This window comes from Botryllus schlosseri, chromosome 7 (assembly GCF_051294905.1).
Source record: "Botryllus schlosseri isolate E-star chromosome 7, Bs_hap1, whole genome shotgun sequence".
Taxonomy (NCBI): domain Eukaryota; kingdom Metazoa; phylum Chordata; class Ascidiacea; order Stolidobranchia; family Styelidae; genus Botryllus; species Botryllus schlosseri.
The window spans coordinates 2,210,278-2,230,064 of NC_137242.1; the positions used below are offsets into that span (position 1 = coordinate 2,210,278).

The 19,787-nt window shown below is 40.5% G+C and overlaps 1 protein-coding gene across 2 annotated transcripts; it reads left to right on the forward strand.

Moving 5' to 3' along the window:
* The first annotated feature begins 1,261 nt into the window (after positions 1–1,261).
* LOC145442258 (uncharacterized) lies at positions 1,262–18,148 on the forward strand. Of its 2 annotated transcripts, XM_080320161.1 has the most exons (15): positions 1,262–1,387; positions 1,500–1,549; positions 1,985–2,144; positions 2,576–2,749; positions 3,352–3,444; positions 5,051–5,164; positions 5,739–5,855; positions 6,911–7,030; positions 7,808–7,962; positions 8,696–8,845; positions 9,760–9,964; positions 11,177–11,354; positions 12,102–12,329; positions 13,182–13,362; positions 17,891–18,148. In XM_080320161.1, the coding sequence occupies exons 1-15, from the start codon at positions 1,374–1,376 to the stop codon at positions 18,007–18,009; spliced, it is 2,058 nt and encodes a 685-aa protein (XP_080176287.1). In that variant the 5' UTR covers positions 1,262–1,373; the 3' UTR covers positions 18,010–18,148. The 2 variants fall into 2 exon arrangements, with proteins under 2 accessions (XP_080176287.1, XP_080176288.1); XM_080320162.1 differs by lacking the exon at positions 6,911–7,030.
* The last annotated feature ends 1,639 nt before the right edge of the window (positions 18,149–19,787 follow it).

Below are 19,787 nucleotides of genomic sequence, written 5' to 3' on the forward strand. Positions count from 1 at the left end.
ACGTCACACTAGCAAAGCTTTGCTCATATACCAGAGGTGGTCCGGTTCAGGAGTATGGCTGTGTCTTGTGTAACCGGGACCGAAACCACAGTTTTTCAGTCCCTTCCCGCCCAAATAAACAATGATTTTGAGTCCACCAATGCCATAGGGTAATCGATGCAACTTCTGGAGGAGGGGGCTTGCTATATGAATCTGGTTTCTATATGTTAAATGCTAAATGCTAAATTTTTTGAATGAATTCTGTCAATAGTATTGGTTGTTCCATATATTACAATATCGTTGCTACTCTCCGCCCACATGATCAGAGTTAGCGGTAGAGGTGGTGGAGGATGATGAGTTCGAAAATACAAGGAGCGTAATTGCACATCGTTAACTCATGTTCATGTCCCACCAATAAGATAGTTTATCTGCCTTATGCCGGTGCGCACTACGGAGCTTTTTAAGCACCCCACATTCAGGGGTTTCTAGCCTTTTATGGTCGCGACTCTATCTCCATTCTCCAATTTGAAAATGTTCCGTGGCCCAGATCAAAATTTGACGAGCTGATTACTAAAAGAAATCAGCACCTTTGCCCAGATATTTTGGAAGCTGATTACGTTCAACATCTTCGCGAACCCTAGAATAAAGGAAAACGACTCCTCGTTTGGAACCACTATCATTGATTAAAGCATTTAAACGGCCTTAACGATCTCTAGGAATATACCGTTCCCCTATAATTGCGATTACAATTAGGCTTACCCCAGTAAATGAAGGTTGTTTTAATTTATATTTTATTTCAGATTTTGCGAGGGTGGTAGTCCCTATATTAAAATCAATAAACGTGATGGTGAATCGCGCGCAGCGCGAAGAAAAATATTATGCAGCTTAAATATTACTAAAAATAATGTTTTTATGTTGATTTACGAAAAAATTATGAGCCTACGTCAAGTCTTCAAAATTCCGGACATTTGGCATATTTTAGAAATTCCTTCCGGACGCAAGTTTGAACAGTGAAATTCCGGACATGTCTGGGAAATTCCGGACGTATGACAACCCTAGCATAGCTGCCTCGCTCGTTCCATACCATACTTATAGTTTTACACACCATAGCAACAATCTTTCAGACCAATATCTTTTTGACGATTTGCATCCTCACATACTAAGCAGTTAGCTGTAGGTACTCATATACAAATCCCATCACATCCATGATAACAGAGCGTAAACCCGACTTCAAGATTACAGAATCGTTTAGGGAACTCTAGAATGTGATCACAACTAATTATTACCGTATGTCTTCGCAAAGTAGGTCCACTTCAACGGACCAGAGACGCCATTCCCCGTTGATTTCTTGTGTTACGCAGTACGCGTTGTTTGCTACGTTGAAATAAGTTGAAATGATCGTCGTAAGGTGAGTGTCTCGTAAATCTTACGCTATTTAGTGATATCTTCAAATCTCTTCATTGTATCGCAGTCATCGTATCGTGTTAGTTTTAGCGACAAGAGTGTGTTTGTTATTTCAGATCGTTGCTGTTCTTCGTCTTCTGTTGCGCTTACTTCGCAAGAAACGTTTGTGAGTGTTCATTGATTCAGTCACCATAATGTCTTACAATTTATCGCTTGCCATTTCATGTTATCTTGTATTAGTTTGCATTCAGTGTGCACCGTGCAGTGCATGCTTCTTATTTACATCGTCTATAGGGCTGTGGTTGTTTATCAGTGCCCCGGAAACCCTAGGGTTTCATGGGCCAGTCTCAGGGGCTCCATGCAGACAGATTTGTACAACTCGATACCCAACTACTACAATTGCCCTGTTGTCTAATTGCACTTATTATAGCGAAATGGCGGTAATCTAATTCTAATCCAATTTTTTAAATGTTTTATGCTCCAATTCTAATTCTAATCTTGTTTGCGATTTTCCTGTAAATTCTAATTCCAGTCTGAACAAAGCTGTACGTTTTTCTAATTGCCCATCTTTCGGTATTAAAGAGGTCGCTTGTCGTTGCAGCTTGCATCGCACGGGCTCCTGGATCACAACACGTTAACGTGACCGTTGTTGGTGAAGCCAAATCTCCTCCGGGTGTTACAGAACCTTTCAAGTCATCGTGCCGAGACGAATTGTGCGAGCAGGACGAATTTTGCCACGAGGAAGTTGACCCAGAATCTGGGTAGATAGTTATAGTTTTTTTTTCAATTCGGATTATACTGCCGCAAAAGTTGAGCAGAGGTATAGGTCTGTGCGCAATGATTCGCGTGCCCCAATCTGGATGGAGAAACCATTTTAATGTTTAGAGTCGAGTTGTTGGAGAATAGTTTTTTAGTTCTGAAATTACAAAAAATTGCGATGTTTTGTATTGTGTGAATATCATGTGTAGTAGTTCTGTATTTTCAACACCGTGTTGATGGATAGTTCATTTGTGAACCAGCAATCTACAGTAATGTATTAGATTGAATGAATTGTGGCGGATTTTTGAACTAAAACTTACGGGTCCGCGAAGACGAAGATTGAGAAACGCTGGTATATATTATAATTCCAATTCCTAATCCAATTGGAAACCGCTGAAAATTTCTTAGTCGGGTACAGTACTAATCTTTTCAGCGCCAAATTGGCAGTGTGCAAATGCAAGGAATTCGGCACCGGATGTGATCGTGAAACGGTCCGGGACATCGACGTGTCCATCAATGTTTCTTCCTTTGAGAATTTGTCGAAGCGGCAGATGGTCCGACCTTGCTCCATCAACTGCAGCGATTTCGAGGAATGTCTGACCATCATGTGGGTTGGCTGATTACCAGGGCTGTTCCGAATTTTCTTCTCAACTTTGACTGCTGGCTACTTGATAAAATTGTTAGGATGGCTATAACAAACGCTGCACACCAGTTTAGCTCAATTCTGACCTATAAAAGCACTTCTATCGGAGAAGAAAGTTTGTGGGCTTATCAAATAAAAAGAAGTATGATTGTTATCCCACAGAATTATTACGTCGTCTAGAAAAACGATGTATATAAAATCTGGCTCAATTCCGACCTATGGAAGCGGAGTTGTTGCGGTCGAAAATTTTGGGATTGTGCAACTAGTATTTACAGTGGGTAGGTCGAGAATGAATATACAAATGATTTTCCACCGTAAATACTATTTTTTCAACCTAAAAACTCAATGGGGGAGCCGGTAACATTGCAATTGTGCAATAAATTCAAAACTTTTTTCTCTTCCAGATATGCATGCATAGGTTGGAATTGAGTTGAAAGTTGATGTGGGGCGCTTCTCAGGCAACCGAACAATTTTTTTTCAAGTAGGCGGTCAAATTTGGAATATATACTCTTTTTGAACAGTCTCCTTGTACGTATAACACCTAACGATTATTTTTTTTGTATCAGGGGTTACGATATCTGTTTCGCGAGAAGGATATGTGACAAGGAGTCGAAACCATGCCACAACGGAGGCAATTGTGTAGACATTAGCAATCGGGAGTAAGTGATACTCTCTGGGTCATTTATCTGTTCTAATGTAATATCTGGTCCGAAAATGCCCCAGGAGAACTGGGTAGTGCAGGGGCGGGCAACTTCTCCAGTCGGCGGGCCGTATATATTAAAATTAGGTACTTGGCGGGCCGGATTGCTGAATTGATACATTATCCGCCCATTTATTCACATATACAAGGAATAAATCGTATTTAATGAATTTATTTTAGCGACAGCAGTGTAACTTTAAGCTATTTCTCGCCAATAATGACGAAGACAATGTGGATTTGAGAACAGCATTGTCGTACAGGCACCACTGCTGCTTATTTCTGATCAATTAACAGACTGTGCAAACCCTAATGAGGATTTCCAGGGCATTCGATAATCCCGGTGATGCCCCAATATCAATTCATTAGGGTCTAGTAGGTGACGAGATAGCGTTGTTGTTCAGCTGTGTGGCCTATTTTATCTCGATATGGCATTTATGCGGCCCGCGGCCTCGGAATTTGAAAGCGGCCCGCGACCCGGTTTGAGTTGGCGACCCCTGGCACAAGTGATGTCTTACAAAAGGCTAGAAGTGTGGCGTGCTACAAGTCTATACGGTTACGGAATCAAAAATAAGAAATATCGGCGTGGTGTAAATGGCCGTTGTAGTCGACAAGCACCATGATTACCATCAATGACATTACGGTTGAGTACATCGTAAATGCCGATAATGAAAGTCTTCTCGCTTCGTCGAACTTACGCGTAAGCTCGTCCCTTGCTCGCTGCGCATACATATGTATAATACAGTCACTAAAATTTGATGCATGTAAGAAGATAGTGGGGAATCTCGGAAGACTGGGGCCGCGGGCCACATTATCATGTGATACGGAAAAATGTCCACGGGCCGGACAAAATCCCTTCGCGGGCCGTATGTTGCCCGCCCCTGGTGTATACAGTGCGAAACGAGTCAAGCTTGGTGTCAGACGTTTGCTATGAGGATCACTCCGTTTTGATACGAACTTGGTTTCGATGTATTTCTTTCCAATTTTGAAATGCGATTACAATTCAAAGTTATTGCGAATTCAGAAATTTGCAATTCTAATGGAATTTTGAAAATAACTTTGGTATTATTCTAAGCTACGGGAAAACTGCGTAGTGCAAAACGAATCAATATTGCGGTACAGCAAATCGGACGTTTGTCATTCTCATAATTGCGAGGATGAACTTTGATTTGATATGAACTGAATTTGATTTTTAGTTCTTTCCAGTCCGTGATTCAATTCAATGTCCAGGCTCTAGCGAAGTCAGTAATTGTGACTTCAATCTGATTAGGAATAAAGCTAACTATAATTCTATTCTAATTCAATTGTGAAAACACTGTAGCAGTAATTCGGCGGCAAGTTCTAAACTAATTTGGAACACAGAGCAGCTCTGAGTTTTATTTAATTCAAATCTAATTTGGAAAATACTGTAGCTTCGATTCTAATTCTAAATTTGGAACACACTGTAGCCATAATTCTAACTGTAATTCTAATATAGTTTGAAAACAAAATTGTCGCTGTAACTTTAAATCCCAATCCCGAATTGCGAATACTTGGAAATTTTCTATTTCTCCAACACTGCTTCTCAGGTCCAGATGCGCTTGCCCGCCTAACTTCGACGGCGACCTATGCGAGATTGACATGACCGTGTGCGACGAGACGCGTCCCTGCAAGAACGGTGGTGAATGTCAAGTGATCAACATGTAAGCGAACGTATACGCAAATACTCAAAACTACTTCGGGTGGTAGACAATCTACGAATTTCTTATGTATGCCGGAAAAGTTTAGAGAAAAAAAAATTTAATTATTTTTATTAAATTCAAAATTTCCAAACTATGATGCAGAATATGCGTTGGCACGCCGTGTCAAAAATTTGAGCCAAATTTTTTGTGCAGCGGATTTTAGGCTACCGAACAATTTGAGCTGTTGATCACCGGAATCCAAAATAATGATTTATTTTCTAACAACCCTATTATACAAACTGTATTATACAGCATACGATTTTAGTCCACGGAATAACATCCAAAAGTAGGTTTTATGTTCTGTCGAAGTAAATTTTCGTGGCCGCTCAAAATCGCATCGCAGGCCGTATGTGACTCGCGGTCTACACGTTGCCCTGGTCTGCTCCAACAGCTTCACTTGTAGCCGTTGTAATTGATCCAAATTTGGCGTGAAACTTTTTTTAACCAATTTAACAATTTTTGCTAATAAGCCTCTAAAATCTGAAAAAAAGTTACTTCCTGAAAAGCCCTAACATATATCTACTCGGGTTTTCAGGAATTCGATATGCAACTGTAGAGACGGATACATCCAGCCGAGATGCGAGAAAGTCAAAGAGAATTATTGCGAAACCAGCAATCCGTGTAAGGCCGGGACCTGCCATAACGGTACCAGGTGGTGAAAAATTTGACTGCAGTATCTTTTCCGTTAGTCTACAAAAGTGTAGATTGTACAGCTGTTGCAGACTCTTGAATATTCTAGTTGACCAATTAGACTGATTAAAGAGAAATTCCTGTAATCTGACTCTAATTTGAGTTGTGAAATCTCTTTGCTCTAATTCAAATCTAATTTGTAAAACACTTTCTATAATTCTTATCTAATTTGTGAAACACTTTCTTCGCTCCAATTCCAATCTAATTTGTAAAGCACTTTCTTTGCTCTAATTCTAATTCTAATCTAATTTGGTAAACCGCTTCTTTGCTCTGATTCTAATTCTTATCTAATTTTGAAACACTTTCTCTCCTCTAATTCTAATCTAATTTGTGAAACACTTACTTTTCTCTAATTCTAATTCTAATCTAATTTTTGAAACACTTTCTCCACTCTAATTCCAATCTAATTTGAGAAATGTTTCTATGCTAATCCCAATTCACTCAATTTCTGGTTATCATGTCCATCAGTGGTTCCCGAACTTTTTCAGACACGCCCCTCTTTACGATAGGGAAATATTTCGTGCCCCCTTGCCGCCATATCAGAAAATGCTACCAGAATGTTGACAAATTGAGAGAATGATGAAATATAAAATTCGGACTATATACGGAGCAATCAATAACTGAGAATTAGAGGTGAATCGCGTGGGGCGCGAAAAATCCTCAATTTTGACCGAATCTTCGCGCCCCCCTTCAGATGGTTTCACTACAGGATAACTACAGTGCGAAACGAGGCAAGCAGGGTTTGATAATAATATAGAACTACAATTCCACAGTCGTATTTAAAAAAAATGTATCGTTTTGTCACAATTTTATCGAATATCCAGTAAATTTGGATGAGCTTCCTGGAAGTATAAAACTTCGGTATACAGTTGTAAAGTATATCCATATTGAAACGTAGGCTACTCGAATATTTTTGGCTGAAGCTCGTCAGGGGCTATTTTCAACAACTAGCAGAGAATTGGAAGTTATTTTGTTAGGCATGTATTATTATTGCAGAACACTCTTAATTATTTACAGCTGGGAGACTCTTCACTGCGAATGCCCTCCCGGGTTGACGGGTCCCCGATGCGAAGTCAAAATCAATCCGTGCGTGAACGCCACGTGCGGCGAAGGTCGAATATGCGTCCCAAGACGGATGTAAGTGAACTAATTCATATGTTCGAATATCAAACGAGCCAAATCGGCAAGGGGGTACACTGTTTGTTAAGAAAGTTGATCAACCTCAAGACTAACACCGCGGTATACATAGAGTTACCATGTTTTGGAAAGGGGACACATTCTCAAAATTTTCAGATCTGCAATACCGGCGGAAAATCCTAAAAAAAAATTGCACTGTATGGTCAGTTGACTAAAAGGTCAACTTTCTGGCTCAGCTCCCAAAGTACAGTTTTTCTTTCACGTTATCAGTTGGTTGAGTGAGAAAAAAGGTCAACTTTCGGTTCAGCTCCCAAAATAGCCGTTGGAGCGTTACTCCAGTGATGATTTACTGTATCTTGGTCGAATTTTGCGTTATATTTAGTCAAAATTCTCAGTACAAAATCCCAAAAGAGGACATTTGGGCGTCCTCCGAGGACACTTTGAAAGAAGTCGAAATAAAGGACAAATCCTCCTGAAGGAGGGCGTATGGTAACCCTAGGTATAGATCAAACACAACAACATATTAATCCGAATGATGCTTGCACGTCGAGTCGGAAAATGTCCTTTTTCAGCCAAGCTATCAATATTACCATTAAAATTGCCACATCTCAGTCGCTAATAAATGCTATTTCATCTCGGATCTCCGAATATGGTAACCTATGGCGTAAGAGACTTCAATAAGTCCTAAAATGTGCCTAGTCATTGCACCAATTAACTCGAGTTATAAATAAACTCTGGTTATATACTCGTCTAATTTGATGGTGGATACCGTTTCAGCGCCAATGCTAGCACATACGACTGCATCTATGCGACGAATCCCTGCCAGCCAAATCCGTGTAAAGGAGACTGCCAATGCAAGGCTTCCTGTAAACACGAAAACGGTCATGTCTGCCTTGGGACCAGTGGACTGTTGGGAAGGAATTGTGACATACGTAAGTCGAAGTAGCAATGTTAATGTTCTGTTTGTGTGAAAAGCCGATACGATTCCAATAGAATAGACATTTTTAAGTTGCCAGTGTTTTAGTAGTCGGTGGCGAATTTTTAATGCTCCAGTATAGTTTGTTAACATGTTGAAATTAACTGCAATTGCCGAAACTAGCAGAACCTCAATCACAACTAGGGCTGGGAAAGATTTGAAGGCAAACTGATGAGATTCTAAATCGCGTATTAGGCTTCTTCTAGTCTAGTATTCTCGAGTAAAGTTCGCGATAACGAGATAGCTGTGTGTGAGCAAGATGTGGGCTCGTAATATAGGTGCATGTGAAAGATGTGGGAAGTTCTTATATGTTCTTTCAACGAGACCATAGACGATAATAATGCTAGCAGTTCAACATCTAAGGATAATTAATGAATTTTCGACCACGCCTGTTTCGCTGCACGCAAGTTGATCACGATTTCCCACGTATGTCATTTCACGTAGCTTTGCACTACGCGTTTCGTGTGCTGCGATGCAACGTATCGATGTCCAGAGGTTTCCACAGTGGCAAATACTACCGACACGATAATTCTCGTTGATAAATTATCTCTTAGCGGCATGGACAGTATAACTTCAGTACTTGGAAGAATCCTATCTCGCTACTCGTCTCAAATCACTAGAATTGATATTCGTTTAAATTATAGTGCTCGAATCCCGATGCACTGGCTTACTAACTTTACATGTTTCAGCTGCACCCGAGATAATATGTGGAGCTGATGTCATATCTGTCGACGTGGATTCTCGGCTGGTGGATGAATACAGCTCAGGAAATTCCGATTTTTCTATGTTCATGGCACATTCTCATTCTATGTCCTCCTCCGATATGTGCCCGGCCGTAGGTAAGTGACAAGGACTCTAACGTGCGCAAGTACAACATGGAAAGTGTATTAAGTGTCTGGCCAAAATTGGACAAAATTATCGATTCTCCTGTGAATGCTACAGAGCTTTCAAGTGCGAAACGAGACAAGTTTTATGTGATATTTGCCATTCTCGTGCTCATCAGACTGAACTCTGATTTCTCATGAGCTGAACACGATTTTATGGTTTCTTTCAAATCTGTAATATGATTCGAATTCCAAGTTTTTGCGAATTCAGTCAGTAATTCTAAGCTAATTTGAAAATAACTGGTGTTACCTCTTATTCCACACTATAATTAGGAAAAGAAGTTTTGTCGCTGTAATTAAAATTATAGTCTGATTTGGAAATAGCTGAAACTATAAGTCAAATTCTACTCTATAATTTAGAAAAAAATTACAGCTATAAATATAATTCGAATCTAATTTGGAAATAACTGAAGCTATAACTACATTCTACTCTATAAAATTTGGATAGAAAATACTTCGTAGCTGTAATTCTAATTCTGAGCTAATTTGAAAAATCACTGTAGTTATAACTCTTATTCCGCTCTATATAATTTAGCGAAAAAGCTTTTATCTATAATTCTAATTTTATTCTAATTTGAAATAACTGAAGCTATAACTTACTCTATAATTTAGAATAAAAATTTGTAGTTATGAATATATTTTTTTGTAATATGGAATATGGAACTAGCTGAAGCTATGACTCTGATTCTACTCTATAATTTGGAAAAAAAACTTCGTAGATATAATTCTAATTCTAATTCCAAGCTAATTTGGAAAGGGCTGAAGCTATAACTCTACTCTATAATTTGGATAGAAAATACTTTGTAGCTGTAATTCTAATTCTAATTTAATTTTGAAAAGCTGGAAATTTTCTTTACCCTTGCTTCTAGACAACGGCACCCATCACAAATTTCTGGTTCCCTTGCCTTTCACGAAATGTGGCGTGGCTGTAAGTCAAAGCGGCGGCAGCACGATGGTGTCTGGACGGATATGGCTGAACAAGATAGTTGGATCCGCGGAAATGGCGATCCCGGTCGTGCACTTTGTATGCGAGTACCAGAGGCAGTACAGGATCGTGACTTCGCTCGTGCCAGCGTGAGCATATACTGGATTGACTAGTGAATAATATATTCATGTTGAAATGAACCCGAATATTTTCGGCCGACCCTCGTCGGGGGTAATCGTCGGCAACTAGTAAAGCAATATATAAATATTGTATATCAACAATCGTATTAAAAAATATCTGACGTCGGCGGTATGAAATTGGCGATATGACTGTTGGCATACAGTGTTCTTCCATATACGCACGTATTTGAAAAACGCGCGCATCACTCTCGCTGAAAAGCTGGCTTTTGACTAGTCCCTGAAACTTGATATCTAGAATAACAGGCAATGGCCATGCATTCTGCCATCGGCAAACATTTGTTGGGTAGTTCTATTTGTGTGGATAAATGACAGACCATACATTACGTGCCGTCGGGAGACACCGTTCGCACTTTCATTTGTGTTCCTTGGAAGCGACTTTGGGCAAAGCAAACCAACTAAGTGTATGCTACATTTGAGTCCGTGTACGATCTAAATAGTAGATTGAGCGTTAAGCGATCTCTTGCACCGATTATTCGAAATTACATGCCGGTGACGTCGTACCATATGATCAGGACGAAATAAAAAAACACATTGCTCTATCAAGTATGCCGGAGCCCAATTGAGGAACAGCATCTAGCTGGGTATCCGACAGTCGAGCATGTCCGCATTCCAGTCGGAATGCAAGCAATTACTTAAAAATTAATACTAGTCGGCCTAGAGTATTACCGGACCACGACCTAACATCGATCTCGCCTTCCGCCACATGCCACCTCCTTTTGTCGCTTGCCTTTTATATTCTCAGCTTGTCTTTTCATTCAGTGTGCATTCCTCTTCTTTACTTCGCCTAGGCCAAGGAGGGTGTCTGATTTCAAAGGCGACTCTATCGTTTCGGCACCTTCCTATCTTCATTGTGTCACAGTTTTTTGGTGTTATGAAATTATAAAAATATTGAACTGATGCATGCTGATACTAATCAATGTGACAGTACTATTCGATTGTATATCGAAGTTCTGTAACTCCAAGAAGCTCTTGAAATCCTGTAATGGCTGTAATTTTGAAGGTAGCATGAAATTGGAAATTGAAAGAATTACATGTCCCGGTCCAAATCCGCCTTCAAAATAATCGTAAATCCATATTCAATCCAAATCCGGAATAAATCACAACACCTTTTTTACCAAATCCATGGTGTTATCCGACAGTGAACCCGTTTCACATTCTTAGGACTGATACAGTGCCTACAGTGACACGGCGTGGAGTAAGGCTAGGGGTCGGTTTGATAGACGTCTGCAAGTCGGGCTCTTACTGCCCTGGCGATTGTCCGGACCAGTTCTCTCTCAACGATGGGGCCGTGTATACTGTCAACGAAAAGATGCATTTGAGAGTGTTACCACGGACGCAGGCAAGTTACGACAGAACTAGATAATTCTAGTTGCCCAATTAGAGCGAATTTGATAGGAATATAATTCTAATATGATTTGTCAAATATTTATTCGCTCGAATTGAAATTGTGATCTAATTACCGGTTTTCCTGAAAATGCTGCAGGAGAACGCTGTAGTGCGGAGCAACCAAGGTTGCTGCACAGGTGTTTGCTAATCTCGTGCTTTCGAGAATGAACTCTGGTTTGATATGAATCCAAAACTTGATTCCATTTCAAAAGTTTTCGCGAGTTCTGTAATTCTAATTCTAATATAATTTGGTAGAAAATGTACGTGTTTACTTGATGTGTGTATAGGGTTTGGTCGAGTATATCGTGCCATGAACCCTTGATGGTCACGTAGAGTAATGCAGTTAATGCTGAGCAGCTTAGTAGTTTTAAAATGGCCATTTCCAAGACATTCCAAACCTTCGTCAAGTAGATGTAAGACCTGGAGGAAAGTTCGAAAAGTACTTCGATAGCACTTGGATACCTACTTTTCTTTACAGCTAGGCCTACTTGTTTGACGATTTTCACCTTCTCAGGCAAACCTGGGCCGTGAATCCTTTTTACTTGGAAATCGCTACTCCTAATTCCACTTGAGTAGAAATTGAGATCGTTGCTTCTACTTCTGAATGAGTGCAGACGATGATTACTTTGACCGACTGTTAAAGTAGCACGGGAAACGTAAATCATTCATATTAAATCTAACGCTAAGATTTTGTACTTAGTTATCGGCTATTCGCCTCGTCCGACTTTTTCTATCTTGCTCCAACGAATCAACTCGGCCTTCCGCCTTGGAACTGATCTCTGACGGCTGCTACACGAAAGCGTCCAGTCGGTACCTGTCCACGACGGCTGCCAGCTCCGGGGGCGGGGTTTGCCTGTCGTTCAGAGTCCCGCATTTGACAGCGTGCGACAAATTCTACATCCACGCCACGCTGGAAGACTGCTTTTTGGTAATTTAAATCTTCACAGTTTGACAGCGGTCGTTCCCCAAGTGGGAAATATATCCCCTGTGACGGTTTTAAGAGACTACGGGCGTAAATACCGAAAGGGCGACGTTAGGGGTCGAAAATTTTATGCAAGTCCGGTTTCTTGTCAATTTTATTGAATCAACACTCTTGATTTCTTGGCGAATTCGTTTTATAATCCATGGCTGTTGGGTGTTGATAGTAAAGCTGCTCAGTGTTCTACTATTCAGAGCCTGCGAATATGAAAAAAATCGTGAAAATTTGCTTCATAACAATCAAAAGAGCATAGATTTGAATTCTCTGAACTTCTAATATATTATCGTGTAATACGAAGTTGGGCGAAAAAACTCGGGGCGTCTGCTCTTGATATTCCGTAAATCTGCGGATTTTGGGAATCTGTAAGCTTTGAATTCTTGAATCTGAATACTCCGGTCTATATTCAGTGAATTTGCGATTTTCTAATTCTGAAAACTGAAATCTGAAAGCTCTGGTCGTGATATTTCGTAAGTCTGCCGTTCATTGGAAACCTGCGAACTCTGTAACCTGAAATCTGACTACTGTGGGCTTGATTTGATATTCCGTGATTTCGCGATTTTGAAATTTTACAAACTGAAATTTGTAAACAATGGGCCTGGTATTTCGCGAATCTGCGGGTTTGGGAAATCTGAATTCTCGGGCATCTGTTGAAATACGAATCTCCGGTCCCGATATCCCGAAATTCCGTGGAATTGGACCGACTCGTAACGTGGCGTGCAGTCCTCGCAAACCATCATGTACCGTTGATTATGCCTATATTATACCCTTTCCAACCGTTTTATGAAGGATATCGCTTTTCAGAACTGCGACGCCCCATACCGTCGTTGCGGGGCGAGAAAGAAGCGTAGCAGCTTAGACTCCGTTTCCGGGCATGTGTTCGGCCCCATATTTGTTCTCGATATCAGAGACGGCATTCTGCATGAGATATCGTATTCTGATGAAGATGACACTTCGAAACTGCAAGAGGATCCCGTAATACAAGGTTTGTGGGAATGTATGATCCGGTTTCGCTGTCGGGAGGTTTTCAAAGTAGCGATCCTTTGTGCCGGTGTGAAAGTATAAGTGACGAGCACAAGTGCAAGTAGTAGGAGTAGCGATTTTTAAGTTAGGAAAAAAGGTGTTTTAGGACTACTTTTGCCTAAAAACTGGACACTTTTACCTAGAACAGTGGTTCCCAACCTTTTTGGATGTCGTAGCCACATTTCAAAGGTATGGAGCCGCATGAAAACACTTCCGAGTAGGCTATTTGTAACGAAAATTTAAAGCCTACCTCTGGATCTCACCATTCAGGTAATTCAAAAACATGCACATAGACTTCTATAGATTCTATATCGGTTATTTTAGCATTGAGTAGACTCGGATTGGCGAGTGCTATACCTTGAAATGAACTGGAAATTCATGTTACTATTATTACAACCAGTACTATCATTACTACATACTATACGTCATGTGATGATAGCTCTTCAGCCTTCATAGTCCAGCGCATGATGCACAAGTTTGCGGGATTATTTGCTCAGTAATATTGTACTTATTGCGATTTATACTTGATTATGAGCCTTTATTTTGATGTTAGTAGAATTGTGTCGAAATCTACTCTTCACGAGGACGATGTAAAGCAGTGGTTCCCAACCTTTTTCGGTGGCAGGGCCAAATTTAGAATTTCAGAGTACGGTCGGGGCCGCTCGAATACCAGGGCAATGAAAAGAACCCAAAATAGTTACCAAAATATGAAAATTCGCATTGTTTCGATCATTCGCTTGACGCCATTAGCCATTGTGTTGCCGCGCTCCCGTTATTCAGAACAATCAACCTTTGCTGGCTATTTCGGAGTAGTTTTATTGCCCTGGCGAGATTTCAATTTGTATTTTTGGAATCAATGCGACACCTCCATTCGATAAACACCGTCATATCAAATTATTCGGACGCTGGGGTCGCGAGCTATAAGACTACCAATTATGCTGTTTTTTGCCGGCTAAGCAGTACGCATCTCGGCGCATTTAATCGTGAGTCACTTGTTGCACATCTATCCGTAAATTAGTTATCAATACCAAAAGCCGTAACAGCACTTCGTCAGCCCCCCCTGAAACGTTGCTATTGGCCCCCTCAGGCTAGATGGCTGTTTACCGCTATACATCATCTAAATCGGGTGTCCGTTTTAGGCAGCATCTCTCGACTAATTGCGCCAAGCGCGAAAAATTTCTATAAGTCATGGTTGAATCGGTCAATATAATCGAGAATTGAGAACATATTGGTATCAATTTGTATCCTCTCTCTCCTCACGTAATCAGATTGACCGGTTGAGCTGAGTGAGGTGTATTTGAAAAGGTAGGACCACTCAATAATAATTAAACATGTTCGGGCATATACCCGTTGGAAGGAACGAAACAGCGCTTCGTCAGGCCCCTCAAAACACCTAGGTCTTGAGCTCCCATAAGGTGATAAACCGACCCCCGTCCCGCTGTTCGCTTCTGCCACGAAATCAGGATCCCCGTTTAGTGAGCCAGCGTGGAGCGCGAAAATTTTCGATAATTCAGGTCAATAAGATCGGGAATTGCATATATATTGCTATCAATTACTTGCAGAGGTGGTCAAAGTAGTCAAGAAAGCTACTCAAGTAGAAGTAGAAGTAGTGACGAAAAAATCTACTCAAGTACGAGTAGAAGTACTTCTTCCAGAAGCAACCTAAAACTACTTGAAGTAGAAGTAGAATTGACTGACTTTAAAAGTACTCAAGTAAGTAAGTAGTTGTGAAAACGATCCTAATTCGTTCACATTGATTGTAAAAAGGTGCAAATTGAGCTATGCGATAGGTGACGAGCTTGATTCAAATTGATGCATACCAACAGGTATCCAATTTTCGATAGCATAAGCATTCATCAACATCATGATAGTATTGATATGGAAATGCGATACTAATCCTCTGTTTTCTCGAATAGCACGTTTTAGAAAATACCATGGTACGGCGCCATCCCCCATATTATAATGCCCATAGTTTAGTCGAAGAGCAATACGGAGAAGTTCCATATGATACGGTGAAAACACTTTGCGCGATTAGTAAACGTTAATAAAAAATATGGTGGACCGTAAAAATGCCATATTGTGTAGCTTTATTTCCAGAAATTAAAGGCATTACTACGCTTGCTTTTATACTTCAACATGTATGTTATCCAGACAAAAGAACTGATATTAATTATAACGCAAAGTATATGATACTGGGAATTAAAAGTGAAATATAAATACTACTTCTAAAAGTGGAGCATGTATTTCCAGCCTTTAGTCCAGAAAGTTTCAAATGTGGTATGCTCAAACAGTTCTAAAACTAAAAAAAGTCAGAGTCCACGTTTCCAGATTAGGACACGCCAGGGACATGCTAGATTACGATATGACAAGTAAATGCTAGATAGCGAAACATCAGTTTCAAACGTTATGATGTGCCATACGTACTGTGATGAATTGTATTTCATATGGGCGAAGGGCGACAATGTGGTGTAAACGGAACCACGCCAACCCGCGACCTAAATTATATTCACCGATACTTGCGTGAAATCATACTAGCGACCCCGTATCCACTGCGCGCGAAGCGCGACGAAAATTCTTGGCTTTACTCAACTTTTGTGAAAATTAAATGTTGATACTCCGTGAATACAGCCCCGAAATGTCTCAGGATATCTTCCTGATTGGAAGATTAAACTACTTCTACTTGACAAACTGAAAATAGCGAAAAGTAAGTAAGTAGATCACAAAATATTACGAAGTAGAAGTAGAAGTAGCGAAAATCGGATCTACTTGAGTAAGTACTAGAAGTAGAGGAAAACTACTTGAGTACTTCGAAAAAGTAGAAGTACTTCGTTACTGACCACCTCTGATTACTTGTCCTCTCTGCTCACGTATTAGATTTACCGGTAGAGCTGAGTGAGGTGTCTTGGAAACTGTAGGGCCCGTAAATAATAATTTAACATATTCGGAAGGGCGGGCCCGTTGGTACGACTTCGTTACATGGTGTTATTTCGTGACCTCCAGTCAGCTATATCAAAAAATATAGAATCGCCCAAACGTACTAAACTAAAAGATGCACACGATTTCAAATTGATAGTTCTTCACTGGCATATAATTCTTCCCTGCGGGATGGTAGCCTATTTGTCTCGTGAAGTTCAGATTGCCAAGACAGGAATATTCGGCACCGCAGTCATTTAGGCGCCTATGGTCAATTATACCTATATGTATTTTGTATATACATAACGAAGTTTCCAGTCAGGGTAAGGGCAGTCCTTTTCGGCCAAGGTTTTCTCGCTGTCGATCGTTCTGGCACACTTCTTGGCGTCGCATGTAATATGGCCTGAAACTTAAAATGTCTTCGTGCGTCGTGACGCGGTAATGGCCAACGCCGATATGTCCACTTCTATAAATCTTGCGTATTTTATCTTGGTGGAAGAGTATCCAATAATGAAGTTACTTGGAAACTTGAAATAGCGCGCAGCGCGAAAGAATTTTGAAAAAGTTGCATAAAAGTTCATGAAATATACTGTATAATTAATGTTAATTCATTAAATAATTTTAGGCCCTCTTTGAGCTCGTTCCCCCCAATTGGGGGACTTCGGGGGTGCGGCAGTTATGGTCCTGTCAATACGGCTCGTTCAACTGGAAAGTTAGGGCATATTGCATTGAAACAGCAGTGACGTAATCTTAGCAGTCTACTCTCAACTTTCTTGCAACCCTATAATTGAAAACTCCAGACTCCAAGCCAAGCAAGAGTATTTTATAAATATATTTTTTTTCATACATCGATTTCTCAATATTTTTGTGGGGGCCGCAGAAAGGCTAGCTGGGGGCCGCATGCGGCCCGCGGGGCCGCGGTTGGGAATCACTGATGTAAAGGTCTCTGAACAGCAGAACTCGAGATATATCCTTGTCCGATGGGTATCCATCCATGCGTTTGATGGTAGTCTGCAAGAATTCGCTCTCCCGGTGTTCAGAACCGGCCTTGGACTGCTTTAGAACTAACAAATATCCCACATTTGCATTCATAATACATAATTTAGAATAACTACTCATAGAACCAAACAACAACTGTGGTCTACTATATTTTCGTGGCATATTTACAGGTCAATCAGAGCCGCGAGAAGGCTACTTTGGAGCCGAGGTTGGGAATCACTGATCTAGAAGTAGAAGTAGTCTAAAATCATTGCCACTTGACAAAGTAGTACAAGTAGGCAAGCAGTATTTCGCATAAAATCGAAGTACTCTGTTATTGGCCGCCTATGGACGCTTTTCCACCGCGCGTCTAATGCACAAGTGAAAGTGAGAGGTTTCCTGCATACTTGTGCAAACTTTATTTTCGAAATGCGCCGCTCGCATCTGGAACCAGAACTAATCCTTCACATATCCATTAACCAGAACTAGGAACTGAATATTTTCGAAATCCGTAGCTAGAAGTCGCGACCTTCGTCAATTTGTACAAATCAGGTTCACCATCATACCGGCGAGGTGTGTACATTCCGTGTTCTTTTTAGATGATTCACAACGACTTGCAACTTCCATCTTCGTCATCTTCATACTTGTTGTGGTTATCGTCGCTACTTCACTAGCCGGCCGCTCATCATCACGGCGTTGTTTCAAAGTGTTTAAATGACCATCGGGAGTCCTGGTTTTGGATTTCGTTCCGTGGTTTACTTGTGTTCTGTATTTGTGTTCTGACTTTTATTAGGTAACGGATTGACTCGTTAGAAGGAATACAACAGACATTTCAGCGCGTGCTTGAAATTATCACAGTGTCGATTTGACGATTGTACATTTCGATATGGGTGTTTGTAGCGTAATTCTGATACCCATAACTGTCTTGTCTTGCCTTGCGCAGCGAAGGTTGGGGCGTTGTAGAGACTCTAGTATTGAGTTTGTTGTAGATAATTTTGACCACGTTTGCGACGCAAAGAAGTTCTCTGAACCGGTGGCTCCCAAACGGGGTCGACTCCATAATTCCTACGTGGGTGTTGGTTTATCTAGGCTCCTCCTCGCCATCTCGTCCGTGTAGGCGGGTGTATTATAAAAGCATATAACAAGAACCGTGCCACATAACAAGGACCATGCCACAAGTTGTTGGCAGCTACGAATTTGAAATCAAGAGAATTGGCGTGGTGCAAATGAACGTTGACCATAGAAGTCGACAAACACCACGAATACCACACTCACACAACAAACAAAGGTACTTGTGTGTAGGGTTGCATTAAAGCTAAAATCAATCAAAAGCAAACATGTTTTAAGGCCCTAATTTAAAACGTGCTTATTATTAATATTTTGTGCTTTGTTTTTTTTTTGAAGCCATGACCTCACAAATATTCAATTGTGACGTTGTAGTGGGTTCATATTGACAATTGCAAATATAGGGTGGATATAGCTTCTTCAACGAGATATCTGTACTATTTACGTTCGACCGACTATTTTTAGGGTTCCAACCGTCCGATATCGATATATACTCCGCTATATATCGGGTGGTACTTGTCCGTAAGCTCGTACAACATGTTATTTCAAGTATTTCCACGATTATGGCATAATTTTATAACTTGTTTCAAAAAAACGTTTAAAACACTGCATGGAACATGTTTTAAACAGTGTTCAAAACACCGTTTGTTTTGAATGCAACCCTACTTGTGAGTCTGGAATCGCGCTATATTGTTAACACGATATCTTGTTAAAGCTAGGCTGTTCACTCATTCATAACTTGTTTCCCCTGAGCCAGTTTCAAGATACTTGCACAAGTACACAATCTTACGCGTACCGTATAACGTCTGTAGGCTACGCAATGCGGTAGGTTATGTATGTGCACATTGTGCAGTGAAGTTGCTTCGGAAGAATATCTCAACGTCCTCTGCAGCTGTAGCCGGGGTGGTATACACCGGTGTAAATTCACATTCTTTTCGCTAAAAGCTGCACCAAAGAATTGAGTCTTGAAAATCATGTCCAGAAAACTGGGTGCAAAGAAGCGGCTTTGTTCAAACTACAAACAATTCCACTGTTTCATATTTTATAAGTCCTTCTTGATAAGAAACATCCTTACCAAGTGTAGGTCGGAAATCGACACCGTATTGACCGTGCCTCACCCCGTGCTCATGTCGCCATGTATCTATGCACGCGACATGTGTTTACCTGATATTTATCGGATTCTAGCGACAAAGAAGCAGCTCATACCAGGGATCAAAGATGGACAACTAGAAAGTTTTCAGTTTTTCCAAATTAGGTTGTAATTAGAAGTTTAATTACTTATTTTCTATTTCTAAATTTGACTAGAATTACAATTATGGCCACCCAGATTTTCCAAATTAGACTAGAGTTAGAGCTATAGCTACAGAGCTATTTTTTTCTAATCAGACTAAAATTAAAATTATAGCTGCGTAGTTTTTCAAAATTAGTCCA

What these genes read in the sequence shown, in the direction of transcription:
- LOC145442258 (XM_080320161.1), top strand. An exon ending in GAGTGTTACCACGGACGCAG is followed by an intron (nt 11,355 to 12,101) that starts GCAAGTTACGAC and finishes TTTTGTACTTAG; the next exon opens with TTATCGGCTATTCGCCTCGT. An exon ending in CGCTGGAAGACTGCTTTTTG is followed by an intron (nt 12,330 to 13,181) that starts GTAATTTAAATC and finishes ATCGCTTTTCAG; the next exon opens with AACTGCGACGCCCCATACCG.